This window comes from Pholis gunnellus (assembly GCF_910591455.1).
Source record: "Pholis gunnellus genome assembly, chromosome: 13".
Lineage (NCBI taxonomy): Eukaryota > Metazoa > Chordata > Actinopteri > Perciformes > Pholidae > Pholis > Pholis gunnellus.
Window position 1 is genome coordinate 19,781,066 of NC_136540.1, and position 18,961 is coordinate 19,800,026.

Genomic DNA, 18,961 nt, shown 5'->3' on the forward strand with positions numbered 1-18,961 from the left:
TATGCTAAATCAACACTGATGTTGTGTCCATTGATGCTTTTTACGCATTACGGCTGTCGCAGTTGGCAGTGTCCTCACTCAAGCTAACTGGTGGGACACTAACTAGACTAAGCTAATACTGGGATTGTGTCCATTGATTTTGTAACATTACGGCTATCGCAGTTAGCTGAGTGTCCTCGCTCAGCCTAACTGGTGGGACACCACTAGTTATAGCGACTGTCCTAGTGAAGAGAGTGCCCTCGCTCCCCTCTCACTTAAGGACTGTTTTTTTGGCCTGTATCCACAGTGGCAGAGTGCTCTCGCTCAAGCTAACTGGTGGGTCACCTATATCTGCAGCAAATATCCTAGTGAAGAGAGTGTCCTTGCTCTCCTTTCACTGTAAGGACTGTTGTGTTTTTTTTGGGCCTGTTTCCACAGTGGCAGAGTGCTCTCGCTCAAGCTAACTGTTGTGACACCAATATCTGCAGCAAATATCCTAGTGAAGAGAGTGTCCTCGCTCCCCTCTCACTGTAAGGACTGTTTTTTGGTCTGTTTCCACAGTAGCAGAGTGCTCTCGCTCAGGCTAACTGGTGGGTCACCAATATCTGCAGCAAATATCCTAGTGAAGAGAGTGTCCTCGCTCCCCTCTCACTGTAAGGACTGTTTTTTTTTGGCCTGTTTCCACAGGAGCAGAGTGCTCTCGCTCAAGCTAACTGGTGCGACACCAATATCTGCAGCGAATGTCCTAGTGAAGAGCGTCCTCACTCCCCTCTCACTGTAAGGACTGTTTTTTGGTCTGTTTCCACAGTGGCAGAGTGCTCTCGCTCAGGCTAACTGGTGGGTCACCAATATCTGCAGCAAATATCCTAGTGAAGAGAGTGTCCTCGCTCCCCTCTCACTGTAAGGACTGTTTTTTGGTCTGGTTCCACAGTGGCAGAGTGCTCTCGCTCAAGCTAACTGGTGGGTCACCAATATCTGCAGCAAATATCCTAGTGAAGAGAGTGTCCTCGCTCTCCTCTCACTGTAAGGACTGTTGTTGTTTTTTTTGGGCCTGTTTCCACAGTGGCAGAGTGCTCTCGCTCAAGCTAACTGTTGCGACACCAATATCTGCAGCCAATGTCCTAGTGAAGAGTGTCCTCACTCCCCTCTCACTGTAAGGACTGTTTTTTGGTCTGTTTCCACAGTGGCAGAGTGCTCTCGCTCAGGCTAACTGGTGGGTCACCAATATCTGCAGCAAATATCCTAGTGAAGAGAGTGTCCTCGCTCCCCTCTCACTGCAAGGACTGTTTTTTTTTGCCCTGTTTCCACAGTGGCAGAGTGCTCTCGCTCAAGCTAACTGGTACGACACCAATATCGGCAGCGAATGTCCTAGTGAAGAGTGTCCTCACTCCCCTCTCACTGTAAGGACTGTTTTTTGGTCTGTTCCACAGTGGCAGAGTGCTCTCGCTCAAGCTAACTGGTGGGTCACCAATATCTGCAGCGACTGTCCAAGTGAAGAGAGTGTCCGAGGAGATCACTCCCCTCTCACTGCCCCTGCCTGTTCTCTCAACATTCAGCAGAGCGCTCCCGCTCAGACTGACTTGGAATTCCGCATCAACTAGTGGGACAGGGTTCCCCCAAAATCGCGGCCATGTTAAACTCTCCCGGCTGTAGGACCTGTATAGCTCCTCTTCAGCCTGAGGACGGCCATGACCTCTTGCCTTAGCCTCGAGTATCTAAGGGAGGGCCTCTCGGAGAACCCAGGCAGCACCTGCGGCATCATGCCTTGAGCAGTAAGGTCTGCTAGGCTGGCCGAAATGGAACACCTGATGCTTGAGGTTTACCTCCCCCTGTCAGGACAGCTGAATCCAGCTCAACCTACCCTGATCATTTTGCATGGCACTGGCGCGCCTGCAGTGGAATACACAGCAGCCGGAACTTCCGCCTGCGAGTGCCTTCTTCAGGCACCTTCCCGCCCTCACCACTTTTTCTGTTCCTCCCTCCGAGGAATATCTAAGGGAGTTGCATGCATGCTGGAGAGACACCAGGGCTCTCTCCTGCCTTACATCAGATGGCCGAACCTGACGGCCATGCAGGAGCTGGCAAAATTTGGCCTTGCATGTTGCCAGCCATTTAGCTGACTATTGCGTCCCTCATAGTTTTCCCCTGAGGAGAATCTGAGGCCCGATGCCAGGTGCCCTCGATCCCAACATTGGGTCAAGGATGACCTGCTATCCAGGGCTTATGACACAGCAGCACTGTGGACTGTATCGGCAACTCCCTCTCCCACCTCATGCTTGCCCTCGCAGCTTCTCTGCAGCAGGCTACTTTCGACGCTTTCGCCTCCAGCCTAAGTGAGGCCTCATTGCAGGCGTTTGCGCTCATGTCGAGGGAACTTGGACGTATGATGTCCACCCTGGTCCAGACTCTCCGCCAGGTTCGAACCTGGTGAGCTGTTCGGGTCAGCTGCTATACAGGCGCTTCAGCGAACTGCTAGCCAGACCAGGCAGCAGTTCTCTTGTCTTCACAGGGACATGCCTGCACCCCGCAGACCTAGGGGTCCCACTTGGTTCCCCAGGGCCGTTTTGTCAGCCTCCAGCTTACCCCAGTAGCCGCCACAGGCCTCAGCGTCCCGCTGAGAGGCCCGCCAGCTACCAATACAACCCTACCTAAGTCCCCGCCGGGCAATCTCCGAACTTGGGGACTAATAGTCGCCCCCATAACCTCCAGAGGCAGGGGGGCCAGGAGACTATGTCTCCGGGCCGGCTGTGGGTTTTTTCTCCCAGCAGCAGATTCCCAAGGGAGAGTGGTTCACGTCTGTCGACGCCTATTTCCATGTTCCCATGGTGCATCACCACAGGCAGCTTCTTCGTTTCGCCTTTTGAGGCCGCCACTTTCAGTCCAGGGTGCTTCCATTCGGACTCTCCCTTCTTCCCATGGGTGTTCAGAAGGTGTGTTACTGCTGTCCTTTTCCCCTGCAATCACAGGGCGTGAAAGTACTGCTGTACTTAGACGACTGGCTGACCTGTGCGCCATCCCGGCTTCAGGCACCTCAGGACACTGCTCGCCTTCTCTCACGTGGCCCGGTCGGGCTTCAAGGTGAACATGGAGAGGAGCTACCTGAGCCCTCTTCAGAGCATAACCTTCATTAGTGTGGCCCTATGAGGGCCTATCTGTTGCCCAAGTCTGTGGACAAGATCCCCCACAACCTCTTCTGGGGGACAGACGGTTTGCCCTACATCCTTTTCTCCGCCTATTGGGTAAACTGACAGCTGTATCGACTGTCGTTCCCTTGGGTTTGCTGATGGCTGAACAGCCTTCACTTGGATGCCAAGTGGCACAGACAGGGCAATAATAGTATCAAAACAGTGCCTTCTCACTCTATCCCCATGGAGGGAGAGTGCATATCTGGCAAATGGTGGCCCCATGGGCTCGGTTCCATTCTGCCGGGAGATTGTCACAACAGATACCTGCCTCTCAAGGTACAGTGTGACAGAACAGGACTGCTTGGGGGCAGTTGTCTGCTCAAAGACCTCAGGGGCAAGCCAATGTTCTAGAGCTAAGTGCTCAAACACTTCCTCCCATATTTGAAGAGAAAGCATGTACCTCTGCTGTGTTTTCACATAAACCATCAAGGGGGCACCAGATCTGCAGAAGTTGCTACAGGGATCACCGCGCCCTTCTGACTTGGGCGGCCCCTCGCCTGGCCAGCCTTCGGGCAATATACCCACCAGGAGAACGGAACCAGGTTGTGGTTTTCCTTTTCCGTCACAAGCCTCCACCGGGAGAGTGGCGGCTGCATCCAGACGTGATGTCGACCCACTGCCCCCACTGGTTCTCCCTGACGGAGAGGACCAGTCCTTCTGGATCAAGATGCCCTGGCTCACACGTGGCCAGAGGATCTTCTTTATGCCTTTCCACCATACTCTCTGATCTTGCAATGCTTCTCAGAGTTCTTCCCCGACAGGAGGGACCTCCTGTCGCAACTAGAAGGCCGGACTTGGTATCCCAATCCCTGCCGCCTTCAACTATGGGTCTGGCCCGACCAGATGCTGAGTGGCTGCATAGAACCAGTCAGACTGACTATTCTGAAGGCCAGGGCGCGATCTACCCATCTGCAGTACGAAAACAGGTGGAAGCTGTTTTCTGACTGGTGTGCGGCTCAGAACAATGTCCCAGTACAGTGCCCCGTGCCTGCTGTACTGAGTTTCTACAGTCCCTTCTAGATAAGGGCCGGTCTCCCTCTAAACCCTTGGAGGTATACGTGGCCGCTATCTCGGGGCAGCATACTAAGGTCGACAATGACACAGGAGAGAGCCACAGACTGGCGTTCCTCTTCCTAAGGGGCTCTGCAATTGCGTCCCCCGAAGGCCCCTGCATGGGACCTATTCTTGGTACTAAACACCCTATACTTGTCTCCTTTTGAACCCCTGGCACAGGTGGAGCAGAGATGGCTATCGGCCAAAGTGTTTTTTCTCTGGTGAAAGAATCATGTCTGAGGTGGAACTCAGATGGCTTGGGTGTCACTTTGTGGCCTAATGCAGCGTTTTCTCCCAAAGGTGTTGACACGCTCACATATCAACCAGCCTATCCAGCTCACGCAGTTTGGCCCTCCCGTCAGGAGGGGAGAGGTCAAGGCTGCTGTGCCCAGTGCGGGCCCTCAGAGCTTATGTGGAAGCCACCGCCTGCATACGGCGGTCGGAGCAGCTCTTTGTCAGTTATGGTGAGCCTAAGAAGGGCTGTGCTCCTTCTGAAGGACAAACAGCGCCTATCCCACTGGATAGTGGAGGCCATTGCCTATACATACAAGGCGAGCGACCGTGCTTTGCCATCCGGGGTGAAGGGCCACCCTACCAAAGGTGTCTCCACGTCAGGGGCAACACTGAGAGGTGTGCCTGTGGAGGATCTATGTGCTGCGGCCTCATGGGCATCACCGAGCACATTCACCAAACACTACAGACTTAAGGTTGCCACCCCTCACCCACTGGGGAGGGTTCTTTGGCCAATTTTTCTCTGCCGGAGCTATACGAGGTAGTTATGGTGATTCCTCGTGACTCTGTTGATATAAGTCATCCAGTGTTAAACACTGCCTCTGGCGGTCAGTAAGGATGAAATAGAACGAAAGTTACGAATGTAACTACGGTTCTATGAATCCTGGATGACCGCCAGAGTTCTTGGTCACTCAGAATCCCGTGAACTCGCGAGAAGATTCCGTAGGACTGAACTCGGAATGACACCGGAACTTATAGACGCCGGGGGGTCATCCGAGGTCACAGGTGACTTTGTTGATATAAATATTCGACCTACGCATGCGCGAGACAGAAGATATCCAGTGTTAAACACTGCCTCTGGCGGTCATCCAGGATTCATAGAACCGTAGTTACATTCGTAACTTTCGTTTTAGGTTTGTTGTTTTTTAGAAGATTAGCAAAACATCTACGAAAATACCACTGAGTGTGACTTCCTGTGACATTCAGCACAGCCTGACTGCATTATCATAGAAGCTACCGGAGTGACGTATCACATTTGCATCAAAAGACACGGTTTGGTAAGCAAAACATAAAGTGCAATGTATTTGAACATGTTTTAATGGTATGGAAAGTGTTTCATCATTTTTACATCAACTCCTCTGACTAACACAATGCAAACTAAAGGCTCATGATAAATGGAAACTATTATAGCACTGACTGACTGAAAAATGTATAAAACCTAGACTCATTATCTTATGAATCATCTTCCATGCTACGTCCTCCATCTTTCATGGAGGATAGAGTCTCTGGACTCCATGCCAATGACTCATCAGGGGAAGGTAATTATAAACACACTTTGCTGGCACAGCTTCTGAGCACAATGAGCACATCATGAGTGCCAGACACAGTGGCGGCTGGCCAATAGAGGGCCATGGGGCCTGGCCCCACCTTGAGCCACACAAAAAAAACAAAAAGTCAATATTTGTGTTTTTGAACTATGGAATGTATCCAGTAATATATGTAAAATATAATATAAATACAAAGTCGTTTGGCCCAAAGCTGTGCGTTCTCGTCAGGAGAAGTCTCTACAGGCGAGCACTGCTCCTCCAAGACCCGTTTGAGAGGAGAAGTTTGGCGGAGATTCTGTAGGCCAAAGAGCTGATCCCAGATCAGCCTGACCTCACAATCAGACAGCAGACTAGCGGGAAAGGGAAGCAGTACATTCAAAGCTTCTCTAGTAGCTGTACCAGACAGGTTTGGCTAGCTGGATGCAGTCATGCTAATAACTTATTTAGCTTTATAAAACAACGGGCACAGATCCAGCATGGACAGTGAGGGATGAGGAGGTAAGGAAACATGAGAACACCGGGGCACACATGGAGAACTCTGTCAAGCTACATATTAGGCAAAGTGAACATCTTTTCTTCTACATAGTTGTCCTCAGTCTCATGTGCTTAACTTGGTCATGGAGGCATCAACATTTAATTGAGATGGTAAATTAACAGTTAAAACTCATCATAGCTTATATCTATATATGTATGCGTGTGTTTTATATTACACTGAATATTAATATATGATATATATTATACTGTATATATATATATATATATTATACTGAATTGCCTGCGAGGGTGACTAAAATAAGATGTCCTGACGTGTATTTACTGCTTTTTTTCATGTTGTAAATGTTGCAAAGTAGTAATGCGTGTTTGATACCTTAATTGTTTTGCATTAAATCATACTGGGATCTTTGCTGAAATTGATTGGATGGCCCTACCTAGAACATTTTCCACCAGCCGCCACTAGCCGGACAGTGTGCAAAAAATAGCACTCAGCCGGAAGAAGAAAAACACATGCAGAATTACTTTTATATACTGTGTGCACATGCTCAGTTTTCACATCCGCTACTGACTGATATGTGGAAATTTGATTAGGACAGACGCAAAGACAGAGAGAGGAAGTGAGGGAGTTATTTTCTTTTTACCATGTAACTTGCACTGGAGGCTGAAAGCCGCTTCTATTATTCATTAGTCTTTTCTCATTTATATTTTTTATTAATTGTCGAACCAGATTCATTCCTACTTGTAAATAATAAAAAAAAACTGTTAGCAGAAAAAAATGTCAGATCTTACATGTGAGGTTTTCATGGACAGAATATTGCAAAGAGAGACAGAGAGGATGTGATGATCAGGATGTACAGAAACTGGCATTAACCTACAATATCCCACGTGCATGTGTAATGGCCAAAGCCACTGTTGGGACTCTTCACTCAAAATAGCAACTGAGCTTATTTTTGATGCATTTGAATGCCTTTTTGGGCTACAGCACCTACATCATTTTGGTGACCCATTATTATCAATATCTATTGATGATTTCATTGATTAAAATGGTATCGATATTAAGAACCAACTTTAATATTCACAAACAACCACACCTGTTCCCCCATGCACCTATTTGTTCAAAGATTAGATCTCGAAATGAGTTTATGCAGTATGGTTCATTACAATACCTGCCAGGCCGTTAGACAGAAAGTACACATAAGATGACCGCAGGGTTCGATCTTGACGTCTTTGTCGTTCTCAGCACAAATCTTGCAAAGCTGGAAGGTGGAGCCCATCTCACAGTACAGCTCATACTGCTCCTGTTCAGGCAGAGCAAACTGCTGTTAGTCATCAAGTGATGCACATATCAAACTATACAAGAGAACATACATGTACACAGAAACATAAAGACACAAATACAGTATACATACAGTGCAAGCTTCCCACCATGCCACACCATAATGTTAAACTCTGTTTTTCAGGACTTCCCATCACTAATAAAGAACCAGACCCAACCCTCCAGAGGTCTGGAGAAATGTTTAGAAACGTAACAACTAAACTGACATTTTAAAACATTTTGAAACACATATCCTGGATAATTTAAATAGTGTTGCACAAAAGGTTAAGCTGCTATGACCATAGAGTTAAAATGATGAATGCTTAATGTACTTCTTCTTAGGACTTAACAAAAGACAACCGCTGCGCTGAGAGAATGCGACAGCACTTACACTAGGCTACGAAAATGATGCAAAGATGGCTGTCATTGACGTGGATCTGCCGTAGTGAAACTACAATGTTTCAAAGATGAAGAACTAACAGCACGTGTACCATGTGTACTTAATTTGTTTCGTTGACTTCATTACCCATGTTGGAATAAAAAAAAAAGGAATGTAGACTAACAGTCACAAAAGAGAAACAAATTGGTTGTCGGTCATATTGATTGTTTTTGTGAACGGACGAATGGCACGTCGCTTTAAATGTTGCTGACACAAAGAATTGTTGAAGGCATTAACTCCTTTCCCTTGGTAACAGATGGTCCAGTGTTCCCTATGCCAACGGAGATTTCCTTAGCTTTTAGAGAATTCAACCAGCTCTTATCATGGCTAATCTCGACAACTAGAATCCATATACACATAATTGATACTTTACCCCCCACAGTGTATTGTGATAATGCCCCAGTGCTGACCACATTAAGTAGTGATGCAACGGCTCAACAGGCGTCATTGAGCTGCTAGTTTTTTTACTTTTCAATTTTAAATTCTTAATTCCATGACCTTAAATTCTCAAGGTTAATACTGCTGTCAAAAGGGGTGAATGGTCAGTTAAGGTAAAATCTCTGAAAAAAAATCATATGAAAACAATTTATCCATATCTAAAATCCTCTCGTGTTCACTCTGCTGGGAATAAACTTCTCAAAATGTCACAAAATCAGAAATTCCCAGCCACACAACTGTAGCTGAACATTTTCTCTTTGCACATTATCATCTTGTCAGCCTTATAAAAATATGCTTAAGACAGACATCATTAATAATTAATAGTAGGCGGACAGTAAAACACAATAATTTCTCTGAAACATCAACACTACAACTGATTGGATGAACACACCACTAGCTATGCTATCACTGGTAATTTTTAAACTGTGATGGCACTTCTGGAAATATCATCAAGTTCAAGCCTCACTGTGCACAGAAATCCCTTTCTGAAAACACTTATGACAAAAAAACCTAATGGAGTAGGACGATTGCTAAATTGTATGTGTTTTTGAGAAGTGTGTTTTGATCTAAGTAACGCTGTTCCTGAATTGGTGGATTTCATGTGCTACATGTTTGTAGCTGTCACTACATCTGCCCTGGAACTAGAGTGGGAAATTAGCCAACATGGCTGAACTGGCACATTTACAGAAATGTCTAATAATGCTGTCCCTGTAACTTTAAACTGTATAAATACATTTCACAACACATTTCATGTCTCATTTTTTGGTCTGCAACATATTTGGTCAAGTTCAGGCAGGTCTCAGTAAACAGTTTCCACACTTAAATATCATAAGGGAGCCTAAGCTTACATGATGTATTCTGGTTTTAGGAGGCTAAGGAATTCCATGACCAGTGGGAACCATGAACATTACTCTGCTTATCCAGATGGAGCATGTTTTTTAGACACACAAAGAAACCCACTTGTGTCACTTTGATGTGATCATGAGGCGTTGGCTCACATAAACCAGTGAGGTCAGGATTGTAACTGCGACCATCAGGAAACAAGTAGCTGCGAATGAAAAAGAAAAAGGTTTAATTAAGCTAAGAGTAACAAACACACAGCAAGATATTCTACACATGCAAATGTGTAAATAGCTCATAAATGTGCAACCTTGTGTTGCATGACAACAAATTATCCTTGAATTTGATGAAACACAAATACTCACAATGAGCAGTAGTAGAACCAAAAGCAGTAATAGTAATAGTTGTACTTTGAAGACTATCGGTCTTAAATGTACAAAAGAAATATATGAGTTAGTAATATCTCTCTCTGCATGGAATCAAAAGTAATCAGCAATTATTACAGAACTGAGCAGAAACCCTTCTCCAATTACAGTCATTGTTGAAAATGAATTCAGCATTTACAAGCCTGGTTATAAACACAATGATTGACATTTGAAAGAGCGACTGATGTGAACTTAACTTCCCCCAGAGTTTCTGCCGTCTCCCTGCTTGATCAAAAACAGAGGTGCTTCAACCCCCCCCCCCCCCTCCCCCTACAGTGGACTTGTAAGAAGACACAGTCTCAGCCAGCTGCGATTGATGGCTGAGAAAGCGAAATGCTACACACTAGATGGATAAAAGCATGTTTGATTTGTCTGGGGTCCTGTCAGACTATCAAGTATGATAGGAACAGATGGCCTCGCAGAACCACTTGAGGCTCAGAGACAATCTCTTCTCTGCCGGAGACAAAAGAAATACACGTTTTACCTAGGAAGTGGCTTTCAGAAAAGAGCCTTCAAGAGGCGCCACACTCTGGTCTGGTGAGAGACATTTGAAGACCATGCAAAACAGATGTGACTGATTGAGAAACAGTTGATCGTATTTCAATTGGATACAGCACATTAACAGAGTAGAGTTTAGCACAACTGATCAATATACAAAGAGAGAGTGAGCTAGAGAGGAAGAGTGTGTGTGAGTATATGATAGGTTACGTACAAGCCCTCCCTGTAGCCATCAATGAGGGCCTGGAACAGCGGCTTGTTGTGGGGGATGGTCTGCAGTATGTTACTGTCATTGGTCACATAGCCGATGGCCCACTGGCCCAGCCGTGTACAACTCAGTCTGAAGATGTAACTGTTAGAGAGAGAGAGAAGACAGAAGTGGATGGTTCACACACAAGCTGCAAAACCAAACAAGTAGAACGAATATTAATGTTTAAAGCAATATAACTCAATTTGAATGTCAGGTTTCCTGTGGTATTGTATCAAGAACACTCAAATAGCTTTTTATATTAATATTAAAACTGATCGAACATTGACTAGTCACAAATAAGCAACTTGTTAACATACTGAATCATATCATAATTAAGATAATATAAAATGATACACTTTTTTTCAAGACTTTTTTCACAAAAGTGGTGGCGCTGCTCTGCAGGTGACACGGATACACGTACCTGTGCTGCCGTTTGTTTGTTGTTTGTTTGGCTTTTTGTGAACGATTAGTTTGCCCTATGTTCAATTCGTATGATCAAGACGAAGGACTATATGATGGCGTGTGTTTTGAGATTTTTTCTGGTGGTGTTACTGCTCCTTTGCAAACCTTTCACCACCTGCAAGGCTATACCGGCTTGGGCAAGTAGCAACCAGGCGCTATCTTACACAAGGGAAGCGCTCTTGTCTCTGCGCCACTATGAAGATAAGCTCACAGCAGATCCTTTTGGATCGCTCCTCAAAAATGTGCCGGAAGATATTAGAGCTCCACGTCGGCAGCGATTGCGGAAAAGAGGCCGGAGAGGAGGCGTACGACAATGGCTACGGAGAAGAGGCAATCGGCCGCCCCTGCCATCTATGATTCTGAGTAACGTAAGGTCGCTGAGGAATAAGATGGACGAACTCCGACTCCTGACAAGGGTATGCTTGATTGCTGACTGCTGCGTTGGTATACGTTGGTATCCCTGACTGCTGCGTTGGTATAGAGGGGTTCTCACACATTCGCTCTGACAGAAGCGAGCTGTCAGGGAAAAGCAAAGGGGGCGGGCTCTGCTTGTACATAAATGACAAGTGGTGCAGACAGCACACAGTCCAGGAGAAAATCTGTAACCCTGATGTGGAACTGTTATGTGCGAGTCTCAGGCCGTTCTATGGAGCTAAATCCAGGTCAAAAGTTTTGTTCATTTGAAAAAAAAATCTGAACCTGAAAGTTCAAGTTGTGGTCTTGAACATTGAAAAATACAGCAATGTATTCGAAATAAAAATAAGTGAATGAAATTTTTTTTTGGGTTGAATATAATTTTGATTCAGTTCTGGAATTATTTTGAATACGTTTTTTTTTTCGTTTTTCACTTTCACATATTTGAGTTCTTATATTTTCAGATTCAAATCTTTTTTTTTCGGTTTCAAATCTGTTTTTTTTTCAGTTTCAAATCTTTTTTTCACTTTCAGATCTTTTTTTTCAGTTCAGACTTTTGACCCTTTTACTGTGATTCGTGCCAAGTAGAAGCTAATACAGCTTGCTAAACAGAACTTTGTCACTAGTGTAATTCTTTTTACTTGTAATCACGTGAATGTGGTGCATAGAAAGTGTGAATCATAATTCTCGCGGTGCCCACGTTACCTGAAGGCAACGTGTTTGCTGTCACTCATGATGACACGCCCCTCTCAGTAGATACCACGCCCCCCACGCTAGATCAGGGTCAAAAGTCTGAACTGAAAAAAAAGATCTGAAAGTGAAAAAAAGATTTGAAACTGAAAAAAAAACAGATTTGAAACCGAAAAAAAAAAGCCTTTAATCTATCACCAGCCGGATTTCAGTCACTGAAATTGATTCTTGCTGTGTGTTTTTAAACAAAGACGATGTTTTATGAATATATACAACAGTAATAAGTAGCTTTGGGAAGGTTGTTTACTGACAATGGACTGGGGCTCAGCGGTGTGACAGCAAAGCATGACCTGTTTCTGACACATATAATCCCAAATGCAAATTTGGCAAATTCATAAACATTCTCTATTTATGACTGCTATCTGTTGCCTTTGAGCCTAACTTCTAAGGCTATTTGCTTACCAACTTCGTAAATATTCATGAGCATATGTGCAGGCCCAGGAGATCAATAGTTATATCCATGAAAATTGTATCCTGAAATGGCACATTGACTTTCAGGCCTGGCTGTCTGTCTGCATACAGATAACAACAGGGAGGCTGCGGGTGACTGGTGGGAGGGGTTCAGATATGAAGGCAAATCACTGTCAAAATCCGAGAGCGCAAATGAGAGCCACGCGCGCGTATTTTACTTTGACGAGCGCTTTTATATCACTCGCGCGAGCAAAATGTACTGTCGCGCGAGCAAAAGTCGCTCGAGAAGCTTAAACCTGTTCGCTCGCGAGTCTTTTTTCTGCTCGCTCGCGAGTCTTTTTTCTGCTCGCTCGCGAGTAGTTTTTCTTTTTGACAGTAAGTGGGTGGACCCAGTCTCCCTTGTATCTCTTCATCTGATTGGTTACAATGCTCGTCTTTGGATAAACCGGATATCACTCTGACACAGACGTCTGGGGAAGATTTTCAGATTGCACTACAGGTCAGGGGCAAATAATGTACATTTTACTGCACGGGTACTTTTACTTTCTGCACTTAAAGTACATTTTGCTGATAATAACATACTTGACTAAGGTTTTGAATGCAGGTATTTTACTCGTAGTGGATTATTGTTTCATCAGTATGGTATTATTACGTTTACTGCAGTGAGGATCTGAATACTTTTTCATCCACTAACTACTTGTCAGTGATTTAACAGTTATTATACAAACAGTGGTCCCTAATCTTGGCTCCAGATCTTTGAGCAGGTCCAAATTGTTGCTCATATTATATACAACTACATTATATCTCTTCTGTAAACACAACAGTATGATTAAATATGATCGCATCATGTTTTAATTAATTAAGATCAAAGAGTGTCTATGAGCGGTTTGTCACAGTTTGACTATCGAACACACATCGTCTGTAATAGAATGATGGAGTGAATTCAAAGCAAATGTAGTGGCAATGTAGTGGAGTAGTGTTTAGTGGCGGATTGATAACCACCTCTAACAGACCTGGCGTCTGTGTCAGTGATATCCGGTTTATCCAAAGACGAGCATTGTAACCAATCAGATGTAGAGATACAATCGAGACAGGGTCCGCCCACTTACTGTCAAAAACAAAAACTACTCGCGAGCGAGCAGAAAAAAGACTCGCGAGCGGGCAGAATAAAGTTTCGCGAGCGAACAAGTTTAAGCTTCTCGAGCGACTTTTGCTTGCGCGACAGTACATTTTGCTCGCGCGAGACAGACTTTTGCTCGCGGAGTGATATAAAAGCGCTCGTCAAAGTAAAATACGCGCGCGCATGGATCTCATTTGCGCTCTCGGATTTTGACAGTGATTTGCCTTCATATTCAGATAAGTCAAGGGCAAACAAACCTGACTTATTGGATCATCAAAGAGGCAGCAGAAGGTTATTATAGTGCAACCCCCACATGAATTTAAACAATTTGAAAACCTATTTCGCATCAGCTTCTTATTACAAAGAACACGGTTCTACATGAACACACTATTATCTGCTAAAGACAGATCCGTTTTGGTACAGGTACAAGTATATCCTCTGCTGGGCCTTTTAGATGATTGTGTCGATGTAGGACACCCACTAGGTCCTGGGAGATTGTGGATCCCAGAAACCTGAAGGTCTCCATAGCAGACAGAGTTGTTCAGTATGGAGATGGTCGCCAGAGTTTTGAGGGTATTCATCAGAGTCCCCTGTCTATATATATATATATATATGTATATATATACATATACATATACATATACATATATACACCGTAATATGTGTGGTATTTGTTATACATGTACATTGGTACATAGAGGGTGATAAGAAGCTGTACATCAGGCATGTCCAAAGTCCGGCCCGCGGGCCAATCACGGCCCACGGTCAGATTTCATACGGCCCGCAGCTTCGGTCTTATAATGTGTTAGTTATGGCTCGCTAGCTCTGTCAGAATAAATAAATCATACAAATGTAAAGATGTAATTCCTCCTTTCACCACACAGTGGCAGCACCGTTCTAATGCTATCTGGCTCTGCATCCGTGCCGCGAACCCTTCTCGAATCATTTCTGCCATGGCGACCGCGAAAAAAAAGAGAAAAGTTGACAGTGAGGGCCGCCGCTTTCAGGAGCGGTGGGAATTACAATACTTCTTCACTGAAAATCGAGGCAATTGTGTTTGTCTAATTTGTAAAGAGGCAGTTGCCTTGTTTAAGGATTTCAACGTAAAGAGACACTACGAGACTAAACATGCTACAATGTACGACAAGCTAACAGGGAGTGACCGCGCTGAAAAAGTGAAGCAACTCCAAGCTGCTCTGACATCACAACAGCGATTCTTCACGCGGGCCTCTGAGTCAAAGGAAAACATAACAAAAGCCAGCTACGAAGTGGCCATGTTAATAGCTAAACATGGCAAACCTTTTACTGAAGGTGCGTTCATCAAAGACTGTGTCATGAAAATGGTGGAGAACATTTGCCCCGAGAAGAAGCAAGAATTTATGAATGTTTGCCTGGCACGCAACACTGTGGCACGGAGAGTTGAGGACATATCGTCAGATATTCAGAGACAACTGGGGGACAGGGGAGGGGCTTTTGATTATTTCTCATTAGCCTGCGATGAAAGCACCGATGCATCTGACACTGCACAACTACTTATTTTTTTAAGAGGAGTTGATGACAACATGAACGTGACAGAGGAGCTGCTTGACCTCAAAAGCCTTAAAGGGCAAACCAGAGGAACAGATTTATTCGTTTCTGTTTGTGAAGCTGTTGATGATATGAAACTACCGTGGAGTAAAGTTTCTGGGATCATTACCGATGGTGCGCCTGCCATGGCTGGTGAGCGAAGTGGATTGTCCACATTGATCTGCAATAAAGTCAGCGAAGAAGCAGGTAACGCTATCAAACTTCACTGTATCATTCACCAGCAGGCTCTCTGCGCCAAACATCTCAAATTTGACGATGTTATGAAACCAGTGGCAAAGGCAATCAATTCTATTTGCTCTAAAGCTCTAACCCACCAACAGTTTCAGCAGTTCTTGCTTGACATCCAGGCTGAATACGGTGACATAATATATCACAACGATGTGAGGTGGCTAAGTCGGGGGTCCGCACTGCAGCGATTTTTCTCTCTCAAAGAGGAAATTGGACATTTTTTGGGTGAGAAGGGACAACCAATGGAAGAACTGTCCGATCCTGTATGGCTGGCAAATCTGGCTTTTTTGGTTGACATAACAAAGCATCTGAATGCGCTGAATATTAATCTTCAAGGAAAAGATGCAGTGGTGAGCCAGCTATACGCTCACATCAAGGCTTTTGGAACCAAACTGCAACTTTTCCAAAGACACTTGTCCCGCGCACTTCCCAGCTTTGAAAGAGGTCATTGACAGTTTCCCACAGGACAACATCGGTGCGCAGATGAAGAGTTACGCAACAGCTATCGCATCTCTTTCTGTGGAATTTAACAAACGCTTTCGGGACTTTGCAGTTATTGAAAAGGACATGTTGCTGTTCTCTTCTCCCTTCTCCGTGGACCATAATGATGCTCCTCCACAGCTGCAGCTGGAGCTCATTGAGCTGCAGTGTGACGATGAGTGCCGCGGAAAACACCAGCAGTGTTCTCTTGTTGACTTTTACCGGCAGCTGGACAAAAGCAGGTTTCCAGAAATGCGGTCATTCGCTAAGAAAATGCTGAGCTTATTCGGCTCCACATATTTGTGTGAGCAAACATTCTCAGTCATGAACTTTAACAAGAACCGATTGAGGTCAAGGATGAGTGACTCCCACTTGCGTAACATTTTACGCATCTCAACCACTGCTCTCAAGCCAGACCTGGTCTCTTTACTGAAATCTAGATCTCAGTATCACCCTTCCCATTAGTGTCTGCAATCTGAAATTCAATCTGAAATTGAGTGTTTTGAACGGTAACATCTGTCACTATTAACAGTGAAAAGCCTAAAGCACACTAATGCACTTGGACTTATGGCACTTATGTTATTAAACTCTTGAATAAGATATGTGTTGTAACTGTTGATGTTATGTACCTGTAGATGTGACACAAACTATTGCTTTCTGAAAGATCTTGTAAAAGACAAAGGCAAAATTCACTTGTTTTAAAATGTTCATGAGGCAAAGATATTTAACTCATGGAAATTGAAGGTATTCTATACAGTTTGTTCAATGTTATCTGACTGAATGAAAGGCAGAATTGTGTTTTTAGAGTTGTTCACGTCTGCCTGAGTGGCTTATATTTGGTTACATTGTCATTTGAAAAATAAAAAGGTAATTGTGACAATGAAAATTGTTTTATAACAGTGTGTATTTTCATGTAACTTTTGTGGTTAAAAAAATGTCAGAAGGAACTATTGGCCCCCGGGCATCTTCACTTTATCAAATTTGGCCCTCTTTGCAAAAAGTTTGGACACCCCTGCTGTACATGGAGGGACTTAGGACCCACAGTGTACTGACATTGAACGACCTTCGTTTTATGTGGCGCCCATGTCAGGCACATTTCGTGCCGTTCGCCATGAAAGAGGAAGTTGTCGTAACTACAAGGTACTTTATTCAATCTGCCCCAAACTTGTTTTGCATGATACTGGTCCAGGCCTGAGCACATTTCCATGCCAACATTTTCACAAAGTCATAGCGCCACCTACTGGCACAAGGAAATGACAAGTTTTATACTTTGATGTACTCCGACTAGGAAGTTGCCCAGATCACTCTAAAATGTGGTAAGGTAATTTGTAAGACAATGATGATGCTTCATCATGAATATTGTGAGTTGTCGTTAAATGCTGTTGCCGTGGCAACGCATCATTCGCCATGAAAAATTAAGCTTAACACACACACACACACACACAATACCTGCCAGGCTTGTCAATGTACTTGTGCAGTCGGGCTTTGACTTCATCATAGGTCAGAAAGGCCATGTAGCCGGGGTGTGTCACTGCCAGGAAATTCCAGTTCCTCAGAATTGATCCCCACGGCTGAAAAAGAACATCCAATGTTTTTTTAACTACACAGATCAATATGCATTGAACATTTTCAGCATACAGTTGAGTTCAGTCCTTCCGCCACAAAAGAGTAGTAAAAGGTAATGGGATAATATGTTGACTTGACTGAATCTGAATCCTAAATGAGAGATAATGCACAGCCCAAGGTGTCGGATATCTAGCCAGCTCAACAACTAGGAGTTTGTGAAGCAGCTTGTGCACTGCAGCCAGCTGGTTTAAGGTTTTCTGCAGGACAGAGTCATTACAATCGCTTTACTTGACTCCTCAGTGGGAAAAACTTAATAAATGATGTGCTAGAAAAAAAAAATGTCATTGCATGTCATACAAATAAAGGAGAACTTGACATCTGACTACAAAGCACACAGTTAAGGGAAACTAATTTAGCATCTGCATCTATTTATGACTGGCCAGCACAAATGTTTTTTTCCTGAATGACAGGAATTCCAGAAATTCTACATAAATATCCTCTCGAAAAAAGAACATTGTCACTGATAGATAAGCTGTTTACATCAGATCCCTGGATTAAGAGCATAAAGCTGTGGGGCAATGTGTTTGGAGGATTTGAGTGGGTCTGCCAGTTGGCTCCAAGGTAGAGCCAAGTGCCACAACATTCACTTCCATCCTGCCTGTTAGCTGGAGCTCACCAGGGACATGATCTTCTGTGTAGCTGGTTTGGTATCAACCAGGGCCAGCAGCATGAGGTTGACCACAGGGGACCATCAGCAGCAATAGTCAGTCAATGGCAGTGGCGGGCCGTGCATTTTATACCTGGGCCTTCTGTGCTGTCCTACTACAGTTGAATTACCTCCTAATAACCTCATTAACGGACAATGCATAATCAAAGTCAACGTAATAAACACAATGACAACAACAAAGTCATAAGAACCAGTCACATATATATTTATATGACAACAAAGCATGACACATCAATCCAGCAGACCTGCAGCGGATCCACGCATTCCACCACACAAGAGCACGAGCCATTCAAATATTATTAATAAAAACGACACGATAGACAAATGAACAGTAGTAACGTTACTGCAGATGTAAACAAACAAACGCATTTTGTCACATACCGAATGATGTTCACTTAAAAGTCCATCCTCCTTTCTTTGTTGACAAAGAGTTTACATCGTTTCAGTTCCAGTAAGAAGTCCTTCTCGATTCATGGACACCAGTGTTGACAGTTGAGCCTCCCCAGTTGTATTTCGCCAGTCTGCGGCAGGAGGACCGTAGTTGTGGAGCTCCGTTTCCCTGCAAACGTGTTGGTCGATCTGTAGATCCACTCGGGTTTCTCCAAATGTTTTCAAAAGCACCGTAGTGTCCTGCCATGCTATGGCCTCCTCAGGTTAGCGTAGCATAGCTCCAAACACCAAGACGCTCAGTTAAAATGAAACACATTCCCAGCCATAAAATGTGCGACGCTGTCAGCCAG

The 18,961-nt window shown here is 44.5% G+C and overlaps 1 protein-coding gene across 2 annotated transcripts in view; it reads right to left on the reverse strand.

Moving 5' to 3' along the window:
* The window catches only part of cblb (Cbl proto-oncogene B, E3 ubiquitin protein ligase), an 84,482-nt gene that overhangs the window by 24,966 nt on the left and 40,555 nt on the right, over positions 1-18,961 (reverse strand). For both annotated transcript variants that reach the window (XM_079171721.1, XM_079171720.1), the window contains exons 6-9: positions 17,378-17,499; positions 10,441-10,578; positions 9,424-9,511; positions 7,438-7,569 (exon numbers count right to left, since the gene is read on the reverse strand). In XM_079171721.1, the coding sequence (XP_079027847.1) occupies positions 7,438-7,569; positions 9,424-9,511; positions 10,441-10,578; positions 17,378-17,499 (480 nt within the window). The remainder of the gene's footprint in view (positions 1-7,437; positions 7,570-9,423; positions 9,512-10,440; positions 10,579-17,377; positions 17,500-18,961) is intronic.